Source organism: Sus scrofa, chromosome 13, assembly GCF_000003025.6.
Source record: "Sus scrofa isolate TJ Tabasco breed Duroc chromosome 13, Sscrofa11.1, whole genome shotgun sequence".
Classification (NCBI taxonomy): domain Eukaryota; kingdom Metazoa; phylum Chordata; class Mammalia; order Artiodactyla; family Suidae; genus Sus; species Sus scrofa.
In genome coordinates this window covers 147,252,702-147,280,410 of record NC_010455.5, presented here as the reverse complement: position 1 = coordinate 147,280,410, position 27,709 = coordinate 147,252,702, and the positions used below count along the sequence as shown (strand labels likewise).

At 39.4% G+C, this 27,709-nt stretch overlaps 2 protein-coding genes across 2 annotated transcripts in view; one reads left to right on the top strand and one right to left on the bottom strand.

Moving 5' to 3' along the window:
- Positions 1-1,301, bottom strand: part of ATG3 (autophagy related 3) — a 30,488-nt gene extending 29,187 nt beyond the window's left edge. The window contains exon 1 of the mRNA XM_003132682.6: positions 512-1,301. Within this exon, the coding sequence (XP_003132730.3) occupies positions 512-583 (72 nt within the window). The 5' untranslated portion in view covers positions 584-1,301. The remainder of the gene's footprint in view (positions 1-511) is intronic.
- Positions 1,025-27,709, top strand: SLC35A5 (solute carrier family 35 member A5). Its single transcript, XM_013982457.2, has 7 exons — positions 1,025-1,318; positions 2,115-2,264; positions 7,261-7,359; positions 8,882-9,015; positions 12,178-12,245; positions 19,310-20,090; positions 21,768-27,709. The coding sequence occupies exons 2-7, from the start codon at positions 2,135-2,137 to the stop codon at positions 21,819-21,821; spliced, it is 1,266 nt and encodes a 421-aa protein (XP_013837911.2). The 5' UTR covers positions 1,025-1,318; positions 2,115-2,134; the 3' UTR covers positions 21,822-27,709.

The window sequence follows — 27,709 nt, the reverse complement described above, 5'->3', positions numbered from 1 at the left end:
TTGCAAATTTCACCTTCTTTTTCTGAAATCTAGTAATTTGGGACCTTAGTCACAACTTACTATTTCAAACCCCTAATTAAAAGAGACTTACTATGAACTTTGAAAGAAAAAGGTGACATCTCATTTTAATACCAAACTGATTTCATTTTTTAAGATAAGCAAAATCTTCATTTCAGTAGTTCAAAAGACTTCCGACGTTAGGATTTAACGTCCTCAAAAATCACTTATCTACGGACCACCATCCAACCTGATTGTACCAAGAGGAGCTGAGTGCTGACGGGTGGGAGACAGAAGTATGCAGAGTCGGTCCAAATTACCCAAGAGCCAGAGGAAACACCTAGGGAACAGCTAGGTAAGACCGCAGGTAGGGGCTGCACCTTTTCCCGTGTACCATTCCTACCGCCTTCCCACACTTTTTGCCACCGGAGAACCAGGTGACTCTCCAGGCGCCCGGCCCTAGATCCCTGCAAAGCCAAGCGTGTGGGTGACAGTCCCTGACAAGCCCACTTACCTTGAGGACCGGGGTCAGGTACTCAGCTACTTCCAGTGCCTTTCCCTTTACCGTGTTAATCACATTCTGCATCCTGGGGCCGGAGGAGCGGCCGGCCCCGAGACAGAGTGGAAAGGACAGCCGGACAGGGATCGGGAGTCAGAAAACGTCCCCGCCGCCGACGACTGGCCTCGACACCCGAGGCGACGAGACGCGACGAGACGCGACGGGACGGACGGGACGAGGGGGAGGGGCGGCCGGCGGGGCGAGAGAGAGCGGGGAGCGCGCTCCTCGCGCCCCAGGCAGCGCGCGGTGGGCCGGGCCCAGCTGTCACCAGGCCGCAAGGGAGAGCGGTGGGGCCGACTTAGGGGGAAAAGCGGGCGCACGCGCACCCTCGCCTTCTCAGGGGCTGTCTTCTCCGCCTAGCTTCACTCGCACCCCTTCCGGCTTCTCCTTCCTCCTCTCACTCTCTCGCCGTAGCTCCGCCGCCACCTGGACCTCACGTGACAGAGGACTCTCCCGACACGTGACGCGAGAAAGGCCGCGCTTGGGGCGGGATCGGGTCGCTTTTCCCCTCCCTCCGGAAGCGTAACACTGAGCGCGCCTGCGCAATGGGCGCCAGGTCCGCTCTTTCTAGCGTCGGGTAGTTATTGTGCTTTCTGTTCCAGAATAGGAGGGTTGGGTGCAGAGGCTTATTCGCCTTTCTTTTCCACCCATAGCTTCCCTGCCTATGTGCCCTAAAAGCTGCTGCTGTTGCGGAGCCAGACAGTTACTGCTTTAGCTCTAGGATGCATGCTCTTCCGCAGGAAGCTCTTCGAAGGGACCAAGGTAACAGCGCCCCCACCCCGGGGCGGGGTGGGGGCAGAGGCAAAAGAATGCGCGTGCGTTTGAGGGGAGGGCGCACGGGTGACAGAAGGCGTTCCTAAATCGTGGAGGGAAACCTGCCCTTCGGGTGGGGAGGGGTGTCTTTTTGGCTTTGGTACACTTGGGCCCACTAGGCTGTGGGTGTTGGTACTTCCAGCCCATCTCTCACCAATACCACCGGCTCTGCGCTCCATTAAACTGGCATGCTTTGGGCAGGGTAACTACTCAGTGTAGAGTCTAGTGTCTTCAACATCTCAAAAAAGGGCCTTGGAGTCATTGATTTCTAAGTTCCCCTCTGCTTCCAACACTAGTTGGAAATTAAAGTAACAGCAGTGTTTCAGATATTTCCATTTTGGTCATTATTTAACGAATCTTTCACTGCAAGTTCTTTTTTTTCCTCCTATGGAAAAGCTGCTACTAAGGAGAAAAATACAAATCTGAAATTATCTTTTAGACCACAGTTGCTCATAAGAGTGAAAGTTAAAAGAATTGTTTCTCTGCAAAATTCTGCAGTCCCAAACTGTCCTTTTGTCAGCACTTCTAATCTAGCCCTTGCCTTTTCTGTGTCTAGAGTTCCCCTTCCTATCAAATTTTGACTGTTTCATTTCCTTTCACCATAGTTTTTCTTGTAGTTCTCAACTTTTTTGATTTTGATATAGACATCTAAAAAATTCCTTTTCTGTTCTTCACAAGTCAGTGGTATGTACATTATACTTAATCGGCTGTCAGGGTTGTTCATGAACATGTCCTTCTCTTTAAGGCAGTTGAAAAAACAGTGAAATGGAAAGCACATGTTGTGGTCTTCCAGTGTTATGCTCCTGGTCAACAATGTATGCATTCCTGCTAGGGGTGGTATTCATTGCTTTAAGCTCAAGTCGCATCCTACTTGTAAAATATTCAGCCAATGAAGGTAAGTTAAGACTTGGATTATGTATGGAACTCTGCCATTTAATCACCCATTGTCTTTCTTGTCTTTGGTTTCCTTGTGTGTAAAATGGGGATTATATCCTTAAAAGTACTCTGCTTCATGTGAGTAATAAAGCATGATTCAATTTGGTTCTTTAACCTTTCATACCTTAGCAAGAAAAATTTTTGATGCTGAGTGAAATTTGGGTCAGGCAAGTACAGAATCAAACCCTTAGCAGAATGGATCATAACATCTGACTATTCAGTCAACAGGTGTTTCTGGGCCTGTAGCAATATGTATTATAACTTATCTTGAAATATGAGATATTTGTTGATCCCCTGGCATTTATAAGATAGTATTTTAATTACATTATCAATGAAACAGTATAGGTTATTAGCTTTGACAAATACATACTCAAGAAATCTTGTTCTTAACAGAAGAATTTGTATTTAAACAGTTTTATTCCATAAAACCTTATTGAGAATCTCTCACTAGTTATTGAGGACACATAAAGTTGGATACTGTGACTGTTAATGGTCTGCTTGGGAAGTCAGATATGTATATAAGTCTCTCTTTGGTTGACCTTTCTCTGCCAGGCACTAAGCTAATAAATATTAGTAGCAGGGTTCAAAGTACATAAGATAGACCTTATTCTCAAGGATTCACAGTTTATTAGGAGAGAAATACATGTAAATGGATTATTAAAATACACTATAATAAGTTTAGTTTTATACCAAAATGCAGAGATAGTTCAGAGTAGAAAGTGTATATATTCTGACTGGGAGAGCATGATGTGGGCTGCAGAGAGGTCAGGGAACAGTTCCCTGATAAGCTAACAGTTGATCTACAAGAAGACAAGGTAGGCAGCTGTATTCAAAACAGAAGCAACAGCTGTAAAAAATGAACAGATGTATTAAAAAGTAGGAATGAATTTCCCACTGTGGTGCAGTGGGTTAAAGGATCCAGTTCCATAGGTTGCAGCTGTAGCTCAGGTTCAATCCCTGGCCTGGGAACTTCATATGCCTCGGGTGTGGCCATAAAAAAAAAATTTTTTTAATTGAGAAAAAAAAAATCAAACTTGGATTGTGAGAATATGTAGTTCAGAATTACTGAGCTGAAAGTTTTAGGGACTTGGAGGAGGTGGGGGAAGGATTGCTTGGCCTGAGAGGGAAGCAATGATTAGATAGTTAAGGACTTCACAGGCCATGCTATGTGTCTGGGACTTTTTCCTTTAGGCCCCAGAGATTATGGGACAAGGAATACTTGGAATGTAAGTGGGAGGGTTAAATGAGAAAGACTGTTATGGTAGCTGAATGGAGAATGAACTAAAGAGGAAGAAAAATAGCCAGTTAGGGGGTTATTGCAAATCCAAGCTACAGATGATGAAAACTAACCGAGGCTTAGAAATAGGAACAGAGAAGAGATGATAGATTCAGGAAATATTTTACGCATAGAATGACAGGACTTAGGGAATATATTAAATGTGGAAATTAAAGGAAATGAAGTATGGGATAGCTCAGAGGTTTCTGATTTGGAGAAAAGAGTTTCTCCAAACTGGTGATGTTCAGCTGAGATGGAGACTAAGGAAGAACTGATGGGACAGACTTCAGGGAGATTAGACAGTTTTAGCTTTGTACCTTTCATGAGGCTGTGTCCTGTTCATTGCAGTATCCCGCTGTATCTAGCACTTCAACACTTCACACGTGTGAAGGAAATGCCAGTTAAGTGAGTAAATAGGAGATAGTTATTCATATGGATATGTTTAGTGAACATTAAATGTCCCAGGATGCAGATTTGGAAACATTAAATTGACATTTAAAACCCAAGGAGTGGAGGGCTCCTTCAGGGTAAGCATGCAGAATGAGAAGATAAGAAAGAGCCAAGGACAGAACTCCGAGGAATGCCAACATGTAACAGGTGTGCTAACACTCAGAGGGATGCTGAGAAGGAATTAGATGAGAGAACTAAATGTTCATGATTTGTAGAAGGGAGTTTGAAGGCTGGAAGGGAATTGCAATATCACAATAAGATAAAGATTAAAACTTGCCCTTTAGAATTAGAAACTAGGATATGTTTGGTAATCTCAGGGACCAGGTATTTTGAGTACAGTGGTGGGGTCAAAAACCAAATTGCTTGGGGACAAGACCTGAGTGGAAAGTGGGTAAAGTGAAATAATGAATGTTGACACTGTTTAATGGAAATAAGGAGGACGTATGGTAGCTGGAGGGGTAGGATCTTCTGTTTTGTATTTCATTTGGCAAAGTTTTGAGCGTATTTATAGGCTGAGAGGAGGAAGGCAGTTAATAGAAATATAAAGGAGATATGCTGAAGCCGGAGGAAATGTTTATTGGAGCAAAGCCTCCGAAGAGAAGGGAAGGTTTTAACAGGATGGGTGGATAGTGCGGCTCTGGCTCCTCTTTCTGGCACTGAAGGGAAACCAGTAAGAATGGATGTAATGTAGATAAGGTTGTGAGTGCTGGCCGGAGAAGAGTGGAGGGAGGTCACACATGATGCTGTGACACTATAAGAGAAATGCAAGGGAAAAAAAAAAAAATGATGAAAAGTTGTGATCTGAAGCCCCACCCCACCCCCACGTTTTTATGTGTTCACTCATGTGTCTCATGCTAGAGAGTAATGTCAAGTATGATTGAAGGATAAGGGAGTATGATTTCAATCTAGCTTTGAGCTCAGAAAAAGGAGGAGGAGAGGTTTTTTGTTTTGTCTTTTTGCCATTTCTTGAGCCGCTCCCATGGCATATGGAGGTTCCCAGGCTAGGGGTCGAATCAGAGCTATAGCTGCTGGCTTACACCAGAGCCACAGCAATGCTGGATCTGAGCCACATCTGCGACCTACACCACAGCTTACGGCAACGCCGGATCCTTAACCCACTGAGCAAGGCCAGGGATCGAACCTGCAACCTCATGGTTCCTAGTCGGATTCGTTAACCACTGAGCCACAACAGGAACTCCAGGAGGAAATGTTTTTAACTAGGCTTTGAATAGATGGAGAAAGTTTAACCGGCAACTAAGTGCCTACCAAGTGCAGAACACTATTAACTCCCAGATCTAGGAAGGTGACTAACATGGTGCCCATCTTGTAAGTATCCTTACAGTTTTTAAGGATAAGACATACAACATGAATAACTATAATACAGTGTTACAAGTACTGTAGTAAAGGTTTACAGGTAGTGTTACCCCAAAACTGGGTTCACTTGGTGAGTCTTGAGCCAAAAGACGGGAGAAGGAAGGATTTATCATCACTTGCATCAAGTAAAGAGAACACCAGGGCTATTTCCCAAAGCAGTGTCTGTCCAAATAGCAAAACTGGGGAAGTTTTAAGCTGAGGGTACATGAATATTCATGAAGGGGTTTTGGTGGTCAGCAGAGTCCAAGCTTTAGTTGAAGTCAGGAGGGTCAGAAAAGGTCAACACCATCAACCCTTAGGTTCCAGTTGATCTGGTGGTTGATTTAGTAGCTACAAGCTCATCTTTACTATGGAGACAGAATCGGGAGTCCTTACAACTGATATATTATCTTTGCTGTTGTCATTTCTCTTGCTTAATGACAGCCTCTGTATTCTTTTGTTCCTGTAAGATCCTTATTTGCTGGGACCTGTTCAAGGGCAGAAATTGTAGCCAGGCTTAGATCACAAAATGACTTGGGCCCAAAATTGGCTTCTCTTATGTCAAGAAAGCCGTGCCTGGTTCTCTTTCTCCAGGGATGCCCTACCTGATCTATTATAGTAGTACTGCAGAATCAGAGATAAATAAAGAATTATGTTTCCCCTGAGGTCAGAGAAAACCACTGAAAAGAGTAAGAAATGGTATTTTGGGGAGAAAGAATGTTGAGTTGGCTTTTTTCCTCTGTGCTTGGCCAGTTTTTCCTATGATGACCAAGGGAAACAAGCAGATATTTTTGAAAAAAATGCATTCCTCAAAATAGTACCTAAGAAAGTTTATGTTTGTCCTTGGCAAAATTATAAGCAAGTTATTTATAAGCATTGAGAAAGGACGGAAGTGGAGTTCCCATCATAACAGGAACAGTAACGAACCTGCCTAGTACCCAAAAGGAGGCAGGTTCAATCCCTGGCCTCACTCAGTGGATTAAGGATCTAGTGTTGCCTTGAGCTGTGGTGTAGGTCACAGAGGCAGCTCGGATCCCACGTTGCTGTGGCTGTGGCCTAGGCTGGCAGCTGTAGCTCTGATTGGACCCCCTAGCTTGGGAACTTCCATATGCTGTAGGTGCACCCACCCCCACAAAAAAAAAAAAAAAAGCAAAAAAATAGGAAAGACAGCGATAACAGCTAAGATTGCAGTATACTAACCGAGCCTCATTTCTTAATTAGATTGACTTGTAAGTTGGGTAGCTTCCTTATATGTCAGTGGGTTTGGGTGTGTCAGTGTATTTGTCTGCCTCATCCCCTGGGCCACTTGTCTCTAGCAGCTTCCATCTATTACTCCAACGTACTATTTGTCACATGCCAAACAAATATTGTTTTCCTTGTCTACCATGATATGAAACAGAAAAATTGAGTTATAGGTTTCACAGAGTGTACATTGATTTTAGTAAGGCAAGCAAGTCACACAAGAGGAACCGTGAGCTGGGTAATAATTCAGTCACATAAGTTGATAGCTGTTTGATGAGTCAGGCCCTGTGTTAATTAATGGTCAGTTTAAAGGGTAGTCTATAATGACATGCCACAAAGCTTCCTTTGCCTTTTGCCCTAGCCTCCTCAACACATTTATCAGTAACTTAAATTAAAACATGAGAGCCATGTTCTGCAGTTTCAAGGATAATAAGATGCTGAATGAGGTAGAGATAGCCTACACATTAGGTGAACTGATTAAAAAAATCCAAAAGAGCAAAGCCAGTAGTATGAATTTTAATGTAACTGGTATTAAAATCCAACTTTTAAGTTTAGAAACAGCTCTAAATTATTAATTGTATGTATACATTGTATAGAACAAAATTGATAATTAAACATTTTTGTTACATTTCAGAAAACAAATATGATTATCTTCCAACTACTGTGAATATGTGCTCAGAACTGGTGAAGCTGGTTTTTTGTGTGCTTGTGTCTTTCTGGGTTATAAAGAAAGGTGAGTCTTGGAGTTCCCGTCATGGCTCATGGTAGCAAACATGACTAGTATCCATGAACACTTGGGTTCCATTCCTGGCCTCGTTCAGTGGGTTAAGGATCCAGTGTGGTATAGATTGAAGGTTGTGCTCGGATCCTGCATCTCTGTGGCTGTGGTGTAGGCCAGCTGCTGCAGCTTCGATTGGACTCCTAGCCTGCAACTTCCATATACCACAGGAGCTGCCCTAAAAAACAAAACAAGAAAGAAAGTTGAGTTTTGAAATGCTACTAATACATTGTTAAAAATCACAGAATGAAAAAATATTAAAATTGAAAGAAACATTTTATATTAGACTGGCCCACTAATTTATATATGAAGATGCTAAAGATACAAGCATAGGTTAGGTTACCTATGTTTTTTAGGTGAGACGCAGACTCAGAGAGAAAGTATTAGGTGGTTCTAAGAGGGGGCAGAGCCCAGACTCCAACCCACGGGTCCCAGCGCCTGTCCAGTGTTCTGCCTCTTGACTTATTCCTGTGATGGGTCACACAGCAAGTTAGTTTTTACTCAAATTCAGGATTATCTAAATTGCTGCTGTCTAACTTGATATGTAGTGCACTGCAAAGGTCTCTTATTTCCTTTAGGGGAGGCAGCATGTGCATCAGAGTCAGACTGTATTCTGGGGCAGATTATTTTACTTTTACCAGTTTCATCAGCTATTAAATAAGGATACTACTAATCCTTCATCAGATCTAAAGGATGTAGCCTTTTGTGGCTCCTAAAATGTATTATTTCTCTGATTATTGAACCTTAGCTCACTCTCCTGCTCTGATCTGCCTTCCCGCTTCAGGCAAACATAGAATTTAGAGTATTAAAGGACTGGCCCAAGAGATGTTTTTTCATGCTCAAAGGTTTCAACCAGTACAAAATTTCTAGTTAATGGAATACATTTCTTAATCTCATGAAATTTATGCATTATATATACAGCTTAAACTTAAGTTGTTTTCTGTCCTTTCTCTCTGTTAAAGTACCTTCCTAAGTTTTTGGAAACCTAGAGATAGGATAATAATTCATACTAGGATGAGTAAAAGTTAATTTTCTCTACTCCCATATATATAAATTTTCATCTAATAGTTCCCTTTCTTGATCTCTCCCACAGCTCCCAAGGAAAAAAATATCCCGGCACAAATGCTTACTTTTCTACTTATTTAATTCTTTTAGCTTTATGTTCAGAATAGTAAGAAAAACTGTAAGTGTATTCTGAGTTGCTGCCTTAAGTGATACATCTATGTCTATCTCAAGTTAGCAGGAGTTAAGGAAATCAGTATTCCTGAGGTGTTGCTGCATGGGCACAGTGATGCATTGAAGAAAGACAGTAATGAAATCCTATATTGTCTTTGATTTCTCAAGGTTAATAGTCGCTTTGAAAGCAAGTTCATTAAACCTTTTTTTAAGAATTGTATCAGAAATCAAATACAATTTACTTTCTCTAAAAATGTGCGTTCTTAAGATAATATATTTATTTCTGTATTTCTTTCTTTAGAAGATCGTCAGAATAGAACCTTAAGATGTGGTTCCTGGAAGAAATTCTTTAATATCATGAAGTGGTCCGTTCCTGCCTTTCTTTATTACCTGGATAATTTGATTGTCTTCTATGTCCTTTCCTATCTTCAGCCTGTAAGTAATAATGACAAAGAATATAGCACTGGAAAAACAGAAGTGAACCTCAAAATTAACTTTCTTCTTCTTTTAAATCATTTTTTCCTTGGCATTGTTAGTTTCTTATTGCCTCACTGGCCTTCCTGAGGTTTAACCAGAAGCATCTGAGTACTGACTTAACCAGTCTGCTTGTCAACTCTCTCACTGGTAAAGATAACTGTATTAGGAGTTATCTGAGCCCATCGTGGCTCAGTGGTTAACGAACCTGACTAGTATCCATGAGGATGCAGTTTTGATCCCTGGCCTTGCTCAGTGGGTTGGGGATCCAGCGTTGCCTTGAGCTATGGTGTAGGTCAAAGATGTGGCTCGGATCCTACGTTGCTGTGGTTGTGGTGTAGGCCAGTGGTTGAAACTCCAATTTGACCCCTAGCCTGGGAACCTCCATATGCTGTGGGTATGGCCCTAAAAAGACAAAATAAATAAATAAATAAATAACTGTATTAAACTGTGCTGGCTGTTCTATGGGAGCTGCTTCTGACCACTGAGTCTAGAGCCATCTCCCTGTGTAACCTTAACCAAATTACCTATTTTCTGAGCTATTTTGTAGGCACCTGCTTCTAATATTAATCTCAACATCCAGGACCACCAAGCAGACTTCCATGATTAACTCAGAAAATTATACACTCAGTGTACTGCCCTTTCTTACACTTGTTTTAATGTAGTTTATATGTATTCCATTGTGATTTTCTTGTCTGTTAGACCTGTCATTTAACCAAGTCCTTTAAGGGTAGAGGTTATACCCTCCCAATCTAAACGCTGTGAATAACTAATAATACTAGGAACACTTCTCATCTCTCCTGACCTCTTCTGTGCAAGAGCTATTAATAAACAGAAATAAAGTTTGATCTTCTGCTTTTACCTATTACTCAGTTTGAATCAGATGTACACATTTTCCCTGTATGTTTTCATTTTATAAAATAAAGGTTTCTATTACTATTGCTAACAAAGTGTATTTCTTTAAAGTGCAAATTCAGGCATTTTGATTAGAAATAGAATTTCTGGAGTTCCCATCGTGGCACAGTGGCTAACGAATCTGACTGGGAGCCATGAGGTTGCGGGTTCGATCCCTGCCCTTGCTCAGTGGGTTAGGGATCCGGTGTTGCCGTGAGCTGTGGTGTAGGTTGCAGACACGGCTTGGATCCCGTGTTGCTGTGGCCCTGGCATAGGCCAGCAGCTACAGCTCCGATTCGACCCCTAGCCTGGGAACCGCCATATGCCACGGGAGTGGCCCTAGAAAAGGCAAAAAGACAAAAAAAAAAAAAAAAAGGAAATAGAATTTCTGTTGACACTAGTCATCTATTTGAAGTATAGCCAAATCAGTTTGAGAGTGGGAAGAAAGGAGGGATCAAGAGGGCTGTGAGGTAGAAAATAGGAGTTTGATTCTTTTGCACAATTTAATAGATACGGAACCAGGCAAGGCCACCTACTCTAAGTATCAGTTGCCCATCTGTAAAATAGAATAATGTTACCATATTGGCCCAAAGGCAAGGACTTGAGCCTGAGCCGGGGGACCACTTGAAGTTCCTTTCAGCTCTGTGATCGATTTCATTAGTAAGTGTTCATTCCATCTAAAATGTGTCCTCTCATGAATTCTTGCTTTCATTTAGTTTTCCACAACTGAGAATTCCTGTACCCAACAACATATCATTCACATTCAATAAGTATATATTTTTTGTATTTAATTTCTATGCAACAGACTAGCTATAAATGTATATCCCTTTCCTAAATCCCGCGTACCAAAGCAAGATCGCAACTTCCTGTTCTTACAACTTATTGCCTTGCTCTTCCTTCCTGATTGTGTGCAATCACATATATTACAAAATAAAATACTTGGCATATTCTGTGCATTGCTGTGCCCAAGCCTCGTTGGAAAGAATTAAACAGAAATGCATGAAAGTTCCTGGGCAAAGAGCTCCGATACTTCGTTTATTCTATGCTATTGTTTGGAAAGAGTTGACACAATTCACAGGCCAGCAGGCTGCTTTGTTAGGTACATTTACACATTGCACCTTGGTTACTGTGATTGATCAGAGCCACCACTTCCCCAGTCTTACCAGCCACCTACTTTTCTTTTCTCATCTCCTTTTACTCTTCTCCACACCAGGGATTAGCAACCATTTGTCTATGGACAAAATCTTAAAATGGTGGATTTCCATAAAAATTCAGGAGAAAGAGAGTGATGTGTTTTGGGGATTTTTGCTACTTTTTATTGGATTCACTTGTATTTCTTTAACTCAGCTGCGTATTAGTCATGTTTGCTGGATATATGAGATTGTGCATACTCTTTAGGGTTTGATCAATTTAAAGTGACAGCAAGGAGGAAGGCAGGATGAACTAAAACAGTAGTATTTGTTTTTTAAAATTATTGTCAGATCCGATTATGGGGGCAGTGAGAAATTTCATACTTTCCAGGCCCAATGTATACATGTTTAGATTAATATCCTTCTATGTGAAATGTGACTGAATCCACAAAAACAAACCTTTATAAAAATCTCACTGTCATTTCTAAGTGTTTAGAGCAGTATGAATAACTCCAAAGGACTGTCAAATACGAGTTTGGTTGTGAATCACTACCAAATCACTACCAAACTATTGAGTCACTACAGTTCAACACAGTAAATTGATTTAATTTCTAGACCACTAAAAATGCTTACAAACCTATACCTCCATTTTCTTCAGAAATAAATGAGCCTTAAAAAGAAAGAAAGAAAAGAGCCTAACAGTAAGTACCTGCCTTCTGTCTACCCACAGAATCAGTGTTAAAAGTCTATAAAGCACTTTGAGAGCTTGAAAAAGTATGCTTTATAATCATGGTAACTTATTTCTGAACCTAAACCTTTCGCGTTTATAAGTATTTCCAGATCTGCCTATTGATATTATTTACTCAGGTATATGCTGAATTTCCACACATTTTCAAAGTCTGTAGAATAATTTGATCATATCTGCATAAGTTTAACAAGCAATAAAAATAGAATTTAATCCTCTAGTGAAGTAGCTGCCCTAATAACCCCTCTGGGTTTTGACCAAAAAGCTTTTTTTGTCAGGTGAACGACCAGGTTGGGTGATTTCTGAGGTCAGTGCTTTGTCTGTATTGTAACTCTATCTTCTCTTTCTTTCTAGGCCATGGCTGTTATCTTCTCAAATTTTAGCATTATAACAACAGCTCTTCTATTCAGGATAGTGCTGAAGTAAGTAACTTGTTATGAAAGCATATATCATATTTTAAAACAGCACAGCCTTGTTTCAGATGATATACCCTCTGAATCCCAAGGCCAGGATTTTCTTGCTAATTGGCTTTTTGTATTGGGCATGTTGTTTAAACCATTTGGAAAGCAGCCGAAGTGTTACCCTGTCTGAATTCTCTGCAATTTAATGTTTGAAGTGTTTTCTCTTAGCATCTCAAAAAAAAAAAAAGAGAGAGAGAGATGATTGACTGGGTTTTAATTCTTTTAATTTTTAGTTCCAGATTTTCAACACAGAATTCATTAGCTTGCTTTTTTAGGGAGGGCAGGGTCGGGGGAGAGTCTCTATATACTAATAGGGAACCAAGAAGTTTATAAGGTTAATATATTTGCTATTTGGAGTTTGGAGTGGCAAAGTCTTTTTTTATTAAACTACTTGAGATGAGTATGTGGTTTAAGCTCCACGTGGCAGAAGATTTGCATGAGGAATCTAGTCAAAATTACAATTCAGAAGAATGACAAATTTTTAGAATTTCCAAGTGTTATCACTAGTCTTTCCTATCTCCAGGAGCATCTTTGTGTAAAATAAACATTTTTAAGTTTAAGTAGGCTCTGCTACAAAGCAAGGGCCAGAGTGACCTAAGGTCATACAGGATACATGTACTTAACTCCAGTTTGTTACTTGATAATGATGATGATGGTAGTGATAAAAATAAAATTAACTGTTTGTTGTATTTGTTATGATTGTTCTTATTTTAATTTTACATTCACTTTCTGTTTCTAATTTGTCTTTCTTTTTTTTTTTTGCCATTTCTTGGGCCGCTCCCGCGGCATATGGGAGGTTCCCAGGCTAGGGGTCTAATCAGAGCTGTAGCCACCAGCCTACGCCAGAGCCACAGCAACACAGGATCCAAGCCGCATCTGCAACCTACACCACAGCTCACGGCAACGCCGGATCGTTAACCCACTGAGCAAGGGCAGGGACCGAACCCGCAACCTCATGGTTCCTAGTCGGATTCATTAACCACTGCACCACGACGGGAACTCCCTAATTTGTCTTTCAATGGGCTACATCATAGTGTGTTTTTCATAATTGCTGTGTTCAAGAAGGTTGAATGACTTGGTGCATAGGTACTCAATAATTATTTGCTGAATCCCTTGATGCCATCAGTACATATTTGAAAGATTTTCTTTTACCCTGAGGAAACTTTCAACCTAATGATTGATTTAAGAGAAGGAAAAAAATGAACATAGCATTTCATCCAGTTTAAATGTTAGAGTCACTAAGATTTGCTTTTGCATCACATTTTTCATTTTATTTAAGAGTTGTGGAAATAGCTCAACTAGCAAGTCAAAGAATGCTAATCTAAAGACGTTTTAAAGTCTTTAAAATCAACATGAAAATCACTTCATAGGATAAAAGTTGACTTCTGAGAAAACATATGTAAGCAATAATATTTTTATATTTATTGCTATGATAAAATTGGAGATGCAGGAGTTCCCGTCGTGGCTCAGTGGTTAACGAATCCGACTAGGAACCATGAGGTTGCGGTTCGATCCCTGGCCTTGCTCAGTGGGTTAAGGACCCGGTGTTGCCATGAGCTGTGGTGTAGGTTGCAGACGTGGCTCAGATCCCGCGTTGCTGTGGCTCTGGTGTAGGCGGGCAGCTACAGCTCCTATTCGACCCCTAGCCTGGGAACCTCCATATGCCATAGGAGCAGCCCGAGAAATGGCAAAAAGACAACAACAACAAAAAAATTGGAGATGCACTTCCATAAAGGAAAACTTATTGGCTCTGACACCTGATAAAAGGCTCACTAATTTAATAGGTAGTGATAGTCTCAAAAACATGTTTGTTTGTTTTTAAGCAAAAATAATTTTTTTCAAGTTCACTATTGACTCAGCACGTTAAGGATCCAACGCTGTCAATGCTGTGGATTCAGGTCACTGCTGTGGAATAGGTTTGAGCCCTGGCCCCAGAACTTCCATATGCCAAAGCACGGCCTAAAAAAAAAAATTTTTTCCTATGGAATGACATTTTATGAGTACACATGGTATTATCCTTAGGTTTTATATAATACATATGTTTTTATGTCAAAGTTGTGGTAATTTAAAACTGAATTTACCAAAGAGAAGATAAAAGGTATGTATTGCCTGACTAGAAATTGGCCAGTAGCCATAGCTGTGCCCGCAGCTGGTTGTTTTTTTAGTGACTTCAGAGCATGAGGGGGCCATGAGCCGAGGTGAGGTGTACTCAAAGAGCCCTCTGCAGACTTGGCTCCACAGCTGTGTGGGTCTCTGCTGGACAGAAAACACGAAGGCCTCCTTTCTGCCCTATTTTGACTTAATCCCACAATGACCCCATAAGATAAGTGCGGTCAGCCTGAATCTGCTTGGAGCCCAGAGCCACTAGGCATTTTGCAGCATTTGGGCAGTTCCCTTCGGCTATAGAGGAGGGAGACTGAGGTGGATAATCTGGGGACAGGATGGCAAACAATGTTACTATGAACTACAGTTCACATTTTTTTTCCACATATTTTACCTCTTAAAAAGCAGTAGTAGTCAAAGCAGTAATATTGATTCCAAGGTATGTGTTTGCTTTGTTGTGACTGTCTCTGTTTTTTATCATTGGAAGTTGTTTATATTAAAGGAACAATAAAATCACTCCATTTTTATTATTTCCACAAGCACTAACTTAGTTTCCAGAGTGGGTCTCAATTTGGCTGATTGATAGATCAGCGCTGAAGTTACTCTAAATAGTTGAGCCAAAATATCATAATAAATCCAATGCTGTCTTTTATGAAAATGTCTTTTAAGTGTTACCTGTTATTACATTTTTTTGTTGTTTGTTATTACATTTTAAAATCAACTTTGGGAGTTCCCGTCGTGGCGCAGTGGTTAACGAATCCGACTAGGAACCATGAGGTTGCGGGTTCGGTCCCTGCCCTTGCTCAGTGGGTTAACGATCCGGCGTTGCCGTGAGCTGTGGTGTAGGTTGCAGACGCGGCTCGGATCCTGTGTTGCTGTGGCTCTGGTGTAGGCGGGCAGCTACAGCTCCGATTCGACCCCTAGCCTGGGAACCTCCATATGCCGCGGGAGCGGCGCAAGAAATAGCAACAACAGCAACAACAACATCAACAACAACAACAGACAAAAAAGACCAAAAAAAAAAAAAAAAAAAAAAAAAATTAAATAAATAAATAAATAAAATCAACTTTGTTCCATTTTGAAGTTTCTGATGGTGGTGATGTATGTTGTTTGTTTTTCCACCATTTAATCTACTCTTTGTGAATCATTTGATGATCTTTTGCCATTGGCCATAAAATTTTAATCCAAGAGTAGCAGCTTGAGTTCTATCACAAGTTCTTATTTTGTTTGCTGTAAATAGCTCATTTAGAATATTAAAGCTCTTGCCTTGTATTTGACTTTAGCAGAACCATCAAATACCTCTCCCAAACAGGCAAAGAATATAACAGGTAGAAAAAAAAATGTCTGGTCACTAAATGCAAGAATTACTTGGAAGAATTTGAAAATGGAAAAAGTAAAATTATTACCATCCACATGTCTTGTTCTTAGCTCCATGTGAATGTATAGATTTGTTCTTTGAAATATAGCTACTAATTCAAAGTGGGCTTTAGGAGATAATATCAACCAAGAAAAGCTAGGAACACATTTTGAAGTATATGATGATGGAATTTTCTTGCAGTGCAGTGGGTTAAGGATCCAGCATTGTCACTACAACGGCTTTGCTGTGGCACAGGTTTGATCCCTGGCCTGTAAACTTCCACATGCCATAGGCATGGCCAAAAAAAAAAAAAAACCCAAAACATATGATGAGTCTCTTGGAAGTTATGTATGATAAGGTTTAGTTACTATCTGAACCAGCACAAAAATAAAAGTGCCACTCAGTAATATAGGCATTTCCCAAAAATCATTAATTCACTCCAAAATTTTTTAAAAATAATTTCTCATGATAAATCTGCCCCAGTCACTCTTTCTATGCTAAGGAAGGTATTATGTATGGTTTCTTGAGAAAACTTAATGTGAGTCTTTCCACTTAATTATTTTCTTGTTCTGCCTTGGTTTACCACCAAATAAATACCTGCCACAATTTGGACTTAATCATTGAGTTACTAGGAAAACTCAAAATGGGGGAGTCATTAAAAATATATATATGTACTTAAGACAATTTAACTTAAGATATGTAGGTGCCCATTCTTCATTCTTTTGATGAAAACCTAAGGCCTTTCCTTTGGGTATGTGTGAGGTTTGCTGATTAGAGTTCTTTGGTTTCTTTTCTGCTTGAACCTACATTCATTATATATCATCTGTGGTTTCTGGTTTCAGTTCCTTTAGAGTGGAGCAAGCCTTAAAAATATTTTTGAAGTAGATTCTTATAGATGCATAATAATATAGATTTTTATTATCCATTCCCTAATCTTAAAATTAACTCACCCGTACCTAATTCAAAGGCAGTTTTTTGTTGTGATTTGCCTTTAATCTTTCCAAAGCATTCAACTTAGTTTTCATAAAAACAGCAGTCCTTTTTTTTGTAAGTTATGATTTATGTAATCATTAAAATATGTATTTGCAATAATGAGGTCACCTGGCAAAAACACATTTTACAACAGAAACTCTTTATAAGCAAACAGTTCACTTGGGAGCAGAGGCCCTCAGGTTCAGCAGCCTTCCAGCAGGAAGCATTCAGCTCTGAGCATCAATCTGAAGTTTTCCTGGGGCAGTGGAGAGGTCAGTTAAGTGAGTTTCTACTGTTGCATCCACTGAACTATGGGGAGCAAGCTCTTCATGCTCGTCCAGTCGTCAGGTGTAAGAGCACGGTCCTCAGTGGACTTTACAGGATAATTTATTGTTTTATTTTCTTTGCTGAAAATCTATATTCAGCCTAATCTTTAATAATTTTTACCTTCCCTAGAACATTGTCTTGAATGAGTAATTATTTGCAGTAGGCACCATTTAGCTTGTTGAAGGTTTTATTTCCTTAGATTCTTTTTTCTCAAAGTCAGTTCAGTGGAAAACCTATAGCTGTCAGAATGGAAAACTTCTAAAGAACCGTCACCTCACTTGTCTTGATATTTAAGAGTTGATTATGTAATGATTTTTACAAATTGAGCACCCACCTTTCATCTCTGTTCAGTTTCTCTTCATTTTGCTTTCTACCACTTCATTTGGACTACTCGCACCTTCAGAAATGTATGTGGTTAGTTGACCATTTCTGACCTCATGGCACAGGACTTTGCTGGTCCCATCACTGAGTGCTAGATCTGGTTATTGCAAAGTGTATGCACAAGAAGACATGTGCACAGGGGTGCTGCTTTCTGGGCTGTCTGTGCATTTCCCAGTTTCACAGAATGACACTCTGTGGAACTTTAGTGAAATCAGACACATACCCCTGTATATGCATCTTGGGAACTCAGAACTGTGCTTGAGAGATGCATTGGTCCAGAAGGTCTTAGAAACCATGCTTCAGATCCTTTGCTCCTTCATAAGTACATGGCTTTAGGGAAGTCAGCTTATCTCTGCAAAGTTTCCTTCTGTATGTAGATCAGGAATTGCGTGACCCAGAGTAAGTGCTCAACAGATGCGCTAAAAGTCCTTAACTTCTAGTCCTCACCTGCTGCTTTACACTTCTGCCTTTGCTCATGTTACTCTTACAAGACTAATTGATCTTCTGATCTTCTTCTTCTTCTTTTTTTTTTTTTTTTTTTTTTTTTTGCTTTTTAGGGCCCCAACCCTAGCATATAGAAGTTCCCAGGCAAGGGTCGAATCCGAGCTATAGCTGCTGGGCTATGCCACAGCCACAGCAGCACAGGATCCAAACCACATATGCGACCTACACTGCAGCTCATGGCAACGTTGGATCCCTGACCCACTGAGCAAGGCCAGGGATCAAACCCTCATCCTCATGGATACTAGTCGGATTCATTTCTACTGCGCCACAACAGGAACTCCTGATCTAACTGACCTTTAATTGTGAAGATGTCGTTCCCCGCAGAGGCCTCCCTGCCCGTCCCCACTTGGGTCAGTATACTTTCTTTAGTCCATGGACATTCTTGTAGCCTTTGCATAGACTCTTGCCTCTGCCTGGATGTACCACCAACTCCCTTTTTGCATGGCTACCTGCAGTTTATCTTAGTTCAAGTGTCATTTCTTTTTCGAAGCATATCTGCCTCCATTTACAGATCAAGTGTTCCCTCCTCAGTGTTCTTTGTATCATGTCACACATGTTGTCATCATTTAGTTTTAAGGCTCTCTCCTTATTAAAGTGTAAATTCTTTGAGGCCGAGTCTAAGGCTTCATCTTCCCAGAATACCCAACACATAATTCCTGCTTATTAAATGTCTGTTGAACAGAAATGAATCCACAAAATGGAATAATGATCATCATAGCCTTTATATCTAAAGCATTGTTAGAACTTTGTAAGCTGAAGAACCAAAAGTATTTTTTCCTTGTCTTATCAAACAGTAGGTTGTTGTATAATGCTTTATGATCAGGCCATGGATCCAGGAGCTAGTTTCCTCCTCAAATCATTTTTGGCCATGAATGCCTTTGAAAATTTGACAAAGCTTTTAAGAGTCTCCTGTGAGTGGGGAAAGGCCAGGAATTCACCTATATAGAGGATCCGGTACCCACTGCAAGGAATAACAGATTTCAGAAACCCATCACATTCTTTTTGGTTCATAGAAACCAGATTGAGAATCCTGCTATGACTGACTTTATCACAAGATAAAAAATTATTATACCAACGAACTAAGATCAGTTCTCAAGGTAGAAAGCAGGCTTAGCTAAACCCATAGGTTAAAGGGAAACTTAAAATGAGGAGAAATGACTGACCTTAGGGGACAGTTAATTTAAAAGTGAATAAAAATAGCAAATCAAGAAGCAGACATACCAGCCCTCTTCCTTTGAACTTGAATTGTGGGAAATGCTAGCAAAAACCGGGTGTAGTTCATGCAACCAAGTACTCAAGTGATTTGAGTGTTCAGCAGAAACAGTTGATAGGGAAAAGGGGAAAAACTAATATTAAGATCTCTTTTTTCTTCTTTGAACAGGAGGCATCTAAATTGGATACAGTGGGCTTCCCTCCTGATTCTGTTTCTGTCTATTGTGGCCCTCACTTCTGGGACTGAGACGTCACAGCATAACCTGGTAGGGCATGGATTTCATCATGATGCCTTCTTCAGCCCATCCAATTCCTGTCTTCTTTTCAGAAGTGAATGTCCCAGAAAAGACAATTGCACAGCAAAAGAGTGGACGTTTTCTGAGGCTCGGTGGAACACCACGGCCCAGGTTTTCAGTCATATCCGTCTTGGCTTGGGCCATATTCTTATTATAGTCCAGTGTTTTATTTCTTCAATGGCCAATATCTATAATGAAAAGATAATGAAGGAAGGGAACCAGCTCACTGAAAACATCTTCGTACAGAACAGCAAACTCTACTTCTTTGGCGTTTTTTTTAATGGACTGACCCTGGGCCTTCAGAGCAATAACCGTGATCAGATTAAGAACTGTGGGTTTTTTTATGGCCACAATGCGTTTTCAGTAGCCCTGATTTTTGTAACCGCAATCCAGGGCCTCTCAGTGGCTTTTATTCTGAAGTTCTTGGATAACATGTTTCATGTCATGATGGCCCAGGTCACCACTGTCATCATCACAACAGTGTCTGTCCTGGTCTTTGACTTCAGGCCCTCACTGGAGTTTTTCTTAGAAGCCCCATCAGTTCTTCTCTCCATATTTATTTATAACGCCAGCAAGCCTCAAGGTTTTGAATATGCACCCAGGCAAGAAAGAATCCGAGATCTAAATTGCAGCCTTTGGGAGCGCTCCAGTGGGGTAAGTTTGTGAGGATGCTGCTTTTTGCCTGTTCTTCCCAAATGCAAAGCGTGGTTATACAAAAAAAGAAATTGATCAGGGCGAATTTATCACAGGACACAGTGGATCTCTGTGACTTTTAAAAGTGGTTCAACAAACATTTGTTGCACTCCTTTTAGGTAAGGGGTCATCATAAGGCTGTCAGGGGTTGAGAAAAAGTGTAAATCACAGTCTTGAGGGCCTTATGCATTAGTTGTCACATAGAATATTATAGAGTCACAGAATCAGTACATGCCTCATGGGTTATTTGTCCAGTCTCCCTAGTTTTGCATGTAAAGAAACAGGCTCAGAGAGGCTAGCTGAGTTATAGGTAATAAGTGAGAGAACTGGTATCAAACCCACAAGGTCTGACTCTTTAGTCTTACTTTTTCCACTTCACCACAGTTGGGGAAATAAGCCTCATTCATGAGAAAAGTTGATCTTCAACATTAGTAAGTCTTGTTAAATATAAGTAGAAAGTCTGGCTGCTCCATTTTCCCAGTTATTCATAAACCAGGATGTGCCAGACGGGCCAGCCTTGTTTGTCTTACTAAGAAGGTAGCTTTCAAAAAGATCACTGCATGTAGAAGAAAATTGTTCCTAGAAAAACACTTATACAGTTATTCTGAATAAGTAGTATTCTGCTGGTTGCTTATAATTGTTTTAGGAAGGTCTACCAGTCATACTGGTAGCAAATGGATAATGGTCTTTTGGAGGCTCAAGTTAGGAGTTAGGCATATTTTTAAATAAAACATGAAATAGAGTCCTCTCTCTAGCTTGAAATTTACAGTTTTCAAGAACACACAAAATATGAATTATTTCACACAATGAGCATTTTACTCTATGGGGAAATGAATCTTGCTTATTAGAGTTCATGGCCTAACTTCCCTCAGTAATGCCTCCTGTAGTGATGATACAACAGATTCTTAAGATGAAAAATTAGAAGACTGGGTCCCAAATGCCCTTATCTTAGCCAAAGAGAGTATAGGTTCTTATATTAAGTCCTGTATTCTTTTTCAACAGTCTAGTAACACTGCTTGCCCTACTTTTTAAGTTAAAGAAAACCAGTTTAGGAGTTCCCATTGTGCCTCAGTGGTTAACGAATCCGACTAGGAACCATGAGGTTGCGGGTTCGATCCCTGGCCTCTCTCAGTGGTTTAGGGATCCGGCATTGCCGTGAGCTGTGGTGTAGGTCCCAGACACAGCTCGGATCCCAAGTTGCTGTGGCTCTGGCGTAGGCCGGTGGCTACAGCTCCAATTAGACCCCTAGCCTGGGACCCTCCATATGCCAAGGGAGTGGGAGCAGCCCTAGAAAAGACAAAAAAAAAAAAAAAAAAGGAAAACCATTTTAGGTAACAAGGCCTAGTTTATACTTATTTCTCCAACCTTTAGTTATTTCCCTTCAGAACCAGCAGGGGGCGCTCCTCACTTTGCTCTAGTTAACTTTGAAATTAAAGTACTGAGGTGCATTCTAATTTTTAATGATCTCATTTTATGTCTAAAAAGATAACTTTCCAGTATTTCATTTCATTTAACCAGATTATGGTTTAATGAAATAAAATCCATGATTTATTAGTAGAGTTTCTCCTTAGCAATCATTTAAAATGCTGCATTTCTAGTTTTGTTTTAATTAATTACTGATTTCATGTTTCCTTTTAGGATGGAGAAGAACTGGAAAGACTTACCAAACCCAGTGATATTGAGTCAGATTAAGATACTTTCTAAGTGGTACCCAAATAGTTGGCAGTTCTTACAAACCTTATTTGCACATTTTAAGCATGTATGATATTTATCTTTGCATTTTGATAAACCAAGAACCTTTCTAAAGCGTAAAACTCTTTGCATATATCTGACCACTCCCTAAGTAATTCCAGCCAAAGTTTAGAGTACCCAAAGGCTAAAAAGTTCCAAGGAACTGACATAAGAGTAATAATGTAGAGACTGCATTAATGGCCCGGTAGGTCAACAGGTTATATTCGCAGATTATTTTCTTTGTTTCTCCAAGGTTCCAAAAAACTTGTAATAACCATGTGAGCTGTACCCTATTAATATGCAAATGGATACCAGTTTGCCAGATATTCATAATTATGTAGTTTGCTTGGCATGCCATAGTCTTCCCTTTTCTATCATCATAAATATTACCTAAGTTGTCCCTTAAATTTTGACACCATGGAGATAGTCATTTTGCAGTTAAAAAGCAGTGTGACTCCTCAAAAGTTTGTTTGAAGGATTTTAATAACTGCCCACAACATTGATTTGAAAGTAATGTCTGTGCTAAATATTTTGCCAAAGAAAAATTTTCAACAAAATCTCAGAATTTTAGTTTTTAGCAATTCCTACGGAATTTGATTTTTAGTGACTATCTTTTGATGTTTTTCTGCACCAATAAGCTTCAATTTAGGTGAAAGTTAGTGCCTATTCACCAATTATTTGTATTTTCCATCACCTAAACCAGCCATGGTAGATTTTTTCTCGGCTTGACCACATTACTCTTGAATTATTCTATTTTGGAGAACTAATAAGCCATTTTAATTAGTTCTTAAATACAACTTATGATTATTATATATTTTTATATCATATTTTGTTCCTAAAGTTTGAGGCACTGGCTTCAGAATCATGCCAGATTGTCAGTATGACTAATGCTGAAGCGTTCCTTTTTTTTGTTTTTTGGTTTTTTTTTGCCACAACCATGGCATATGGAAGTTCCCAGGCCGGGGATCCTATCCAAGCCACAGCTTCGACCTGTGCCACAGCTGCAGCACCTCTGGATCTCAACCCACTGCACCGCAGTGAGGACTCCAAGAGTTCCTTTTAAAAGAGTCATTTTGCAAAGAAATAACTTTTAATGAAATGTGAATAGTGTCACTGTAAAAAGAGGAAGGCCAGTAATAAATCATCTTATAGTAACTCTATTTCACGCTTAAACTGCATGGTATTTTTGAGGTATTTTTGCATGTATCACATTGAGTCTGTGAGGTAGAGAAATCAGGTGATAGGTAATTTAAACAATGAGTAAACAAAAGTTACTTGCCCAAGGCATACAGCTGGGTGGCAATAGGACAAGAGTTAGCTTCAGCTAACAGTGCTGTGTGTTTACAGAGTGCTGCCCTATAAATGTGAGCTTTAAGATGTCATTTTCGTGTAGTCCATACATCTCCTTTCCCCTAGTTTTCATACAGATAAGCAAAAGATAATATTATATAATCCATCTGTGATACTCAGAATAATATAAATGGCAAGAATTGGTAGAATTTTATAAATAAAGTAATTATTAAATCCTTCTCTTGTGTTGCCGCTCTGTCATGTGAGGTAGAATGCAGAGTATTTTTAATTTCAAAACAACTTTTTTAAAAAAAAGAACTTTTTAAAAACTTTCTCTTTTAGTAGATCTTGACTTCTGAGGATAGCAAAATTGCTTACTTTGTCATAGGCATTCCACCAGAGTTATGTGAAACAGGAAGATTATTTTCTTGTGGCAGTTCATTTTAAAGGTAAATATAATCAGCTATAGGAAGACCTCACTTTTAAGAAATACAGCCTACAAAACATATTTATCTTATGCAACAGATAAAACTGCAACAATATTACTTGTAAAATTATGGCCTACAGAATATATTCAATAGCAGATGCTACTAGTTCGTGGAGATTGATTTTCTCATTTACAGTTACTTTTTCCACCCTCCTTTTCAGGAAAGCATTTTTTGCCCAGAGTGATGTTTACTCATGTTAACTTACAAATTATTTAGAGAGAGAGAAGGAGCTGGAACTAAAATGTAAAGTTCTGATACAGATGCACTGCAGTACATTTGACCTCTCAACACAGGTTTGAACTGCACATGTCCATTTAAATACAGATTTTTTTTTCAATAAATACATACAGTACAACACGATCATCAGTTAGTTCAATCCTGGAATATGGAACTACAGGCACAGAGGGCCGGCTACTGCAGTAGGTCCTAAAATCAATCCCCTGTGGATACTAAGGAAAGCCTGGGCTTTTGTGGGTGCCAGTGTTTTAATAGGAGAGGAATTGGAAGCTGAGAGTTCTAGAAACTATATCCTGTCATCTTGGATCAAGCATTTGACCTGGGGAGAGGAATGATTTGTCATGTGGAAAGAGAAGTAGACTTCTTTCCTGTCCTAAAGAACCAAACTACACTACAAGTTATAGGGTAACGCTCCTAACAAATGATGCTTCCCAACAGACGAGAAGGCCTTTCTAAAGAGTAGGAGAGAATAGTAGTAAATTCTCCATCACTCAAGTGTTCAAGGGGAGATTTTATCAGCAGGATGTTTTAGAAGAGAGTCCATCACTAGTACAGAAGTTGGTCTAAGTGATTGAAGTCCCTTCCTAATTTTAGAGTCTCTTCTAAGCAGTTATGACCTACCACTAATGCACTGAATTTGCTCCTGTCATAGTTTCTGAATAGCCTTTGGTTGGACCGCAGGTGTGGCCTGCAGTGACCTGACTCCAGCTCCGTCACTGGTCAAAGGACCAGGCTTCTGTCCAGCAGTATGCCTGATCCTGGGGGGAAGCAGGATGTGGCTGAGACCCAGGATCTCAAATCCTCGGCCGGCACTGTCCTGCTGCGGTAGGTTTTCAAGTTGGAGTGCAGAGGAGGCTCTGGGGCAGAGTTACTTTGTTTACAACTCTAAGGCTTTTTGCCTCTAAACCACCATGTGGAAGCCCTGTTTGCTTGTGTGCTGGATTAGGTTCTGTGGAGCTGCAGGGACTACTTTTGCCCTGGTACAGGCCCGGCCTTGACCGGAACAGCCCAGGGCCTCCTTGGCAACTTCTCCTTTTACCTAAGTCCTGGTTTTTCCTGAGAATTCTTAGCATTCTAGTGTGGATAAGAGGCAGAGAAAGTCAAATGCAAAGGAGAGTTGTTTTCCTTCTCTGAAGCCTAGAGCAGACTTTCAGAAATCAAGTAATAGGTATCCTTCCTTTAACAGAAACAAAAAACCTCTCACAGATCTCAGTGTAGACCTTTTTTCTTCCTTACTATTATTTAAATGGATACAAACATGGAGAATAAACTCCTTGCTTACAATTTTTATATGAAAACCAAATTTACAATTAAAATATCAAGCTATTAAACCAGTCAATTTTCAATTCAGATAGGAGTTTAGTGAGGTGATAATGTCGCTCAAATAGAATCACAATAAACTCCCTAACAGTCCTGCAGAACTGTCCTCACTTGCGATTTTACTTGCTTCAAGCGCCATCCTGTCTCTGCCCAGATAACTGAAACCTGCTGACAATGCTGATGATGCATTTAATCCTGCTGGGATTTATCACCCCATGTCCCTAACAATCCCGCACGGATGTGGTGTGGCTCAAGCTGCCAACTCCCATTGGCCGAGACGCCCTGGAAAGATTTTTTAAAACGTCAGCTTTGTGTGTTCCCTGAAGCTTTGAAAGAACTCACCAATAAAATTGCCTAGGCGTGGTACTTTTTTGAGAAGCACTTTTTTTTCTACAACATTCTCTGGTTCTTCTTCATCCTCTTCTTGGTTCACTCTTGATCATTTAAAACACAGATGCCAAAAAATTAACCATCCAGATTTTCAAACATATTTGCTTAGGAATTTATGAATCATTCTCTTAATTCTTTTAATTTCCTCTTTTGCCAGAGTCGTGTTTTCTTTCTCATTTTTAACTTTGTGTATGAATAGTGTCTCTATTTTTTTAAATAGGTTAATGAGCATTTTCTAATTAATTTTTACTTTATTGAAGTTTATTGTGTTCTGCTTTTCTAAAGTTTGTTTTGATCTTTTTTCCATCTGATCTACTTCAAATGCATTTATTTTCTTGCTTGTTGAAGAGCATGTTTATAGCTAGTAGAAGAATTTCTTGGAGTAAGTAGACTTTAGGCTAGTCAGAAAGACTTTAAAATACAGCATTATCATTATTTTCTAAATCTGTTTTGAGTCAAGGGTAGTGTCATTAAGGATTTTACTCATACTTTTGTTAATTTCTAGTTTTTATACACTTGGTTAGAAAATGAGATCTGTACTCTTTCTGTTGTCATTTGCATATTTTTATTGAATTTATTATTGTTTCGCCTGTCCTCTGTACAAAAACTTTTTTGAGAAAGTTGGTATTGGTTTGGATATTTTGAACCAGTTTGAAAGATTTTTGGTGTTTTTTAGATTTGCTCAACTTGCATTTTTGTCTGTTTCATTTCTAGTAGTTACTGTTACATATTTTAAACGAATGTAGAACTTTATTTATAAATGTTTCATCCTCAAAAATTAAAATATGGTTATTGACTCCTTTCACTGAAAGATGGGGAAATTAGGTATTACATTTCCTCCCACTCCCAGTTTTTCTTAATAAGCTCTGAGAACTTTATCCAGGTCTACTATACTTGATTTCATCTATTTTAAGACTCCTGTGTTTTCACATTACCATCTCTGAAATTGGGGTGCTTTAAGCAATGGCATGTTAATATAGCTGCTCCCCCCTAGCAGAAGGATGAAATTGTCTTTGCTTGCACATGCAGGCATTTGGCATAGCTGGATAAATACCACTTCCTGATGTTTCAGTCAACAAACCACTTAAGGACCATTTGAGGGGAAGATAAGAGTCCTAATTGTTGTCTGAAAATCTTTTATCAATACCTCTTGGTAAGATTAAGAACATGCCAGCATAAAATTTTACACAATGAATGTCAGTAGATTAGAAGAAAACCCTGGAGATAGCAGAGAAATTCTCTTAAAATGCTTCATCATCATCACATCTCTCAGTGGTGCAGAGAACCCTCTGCCTGGAAAACCTCAGACGTCTATGATGCTGCATCAAAATGTGACTCAAGAGATACAGCCTCAAAATGGGAAGACATTTTAGAAATATTTTAATTTATTTAACTTATAGTTTCCTTTTTTATGTAATCAGAGAATGCTACATAATAAAGTCTTTAAAAGCTCTTTAAGCAAGATATAAAATGAAAATTCTAAATGACAAAATAATCTGTTTAATTAAGAGTGTTTCTTAGCAGGATGTGGTACCTCTTAGATTTGATGCTGTCATGAATACAATGTAATTTGGAAGTTCTTTTTAAATGTTTTCCTTTGCACCTTTTCTTTCAAGAATTAATAGGTTGGCTTTTAGTTTGTAATCCCATTATCACAGCTAATTAAACTTTATTTGTGCATGATATAACTTATTCATAAATTTTAAATGGCAGTTCATTTCTCAGCTGGGAGCTGTCTTAAAATAGACTTTTCTCTTCTGAAAGTGTTTTTGGCAGATACTCTTCCTGAGGTTTTATTTATTTATTTTTTTCCGCATCTAATAGCTATTTACTAAGTGCAAGATTTTTAGTCATGTTATTGCTCAAAGAGGTTTTACATTTTTATTAATTTATATAGCCATTTAATATAAATGATGACTTTCCCTAAAAATAATTCTTAAGTCACTTTTTTTTCATCAGAAATCTCTTTTTTATCATTTAGTGTTACCAAGAAGTTAAATATTTCCCTGCTGTATTATATATGTTATGTATGCGTGTGTGCGTATAATTTGTTTCCTTTTTGTAGGTGAGCTGTTTTTTGAGCCTCGGTGCATGGATGTCTTTTGTATAAATCCTTTCTATAAA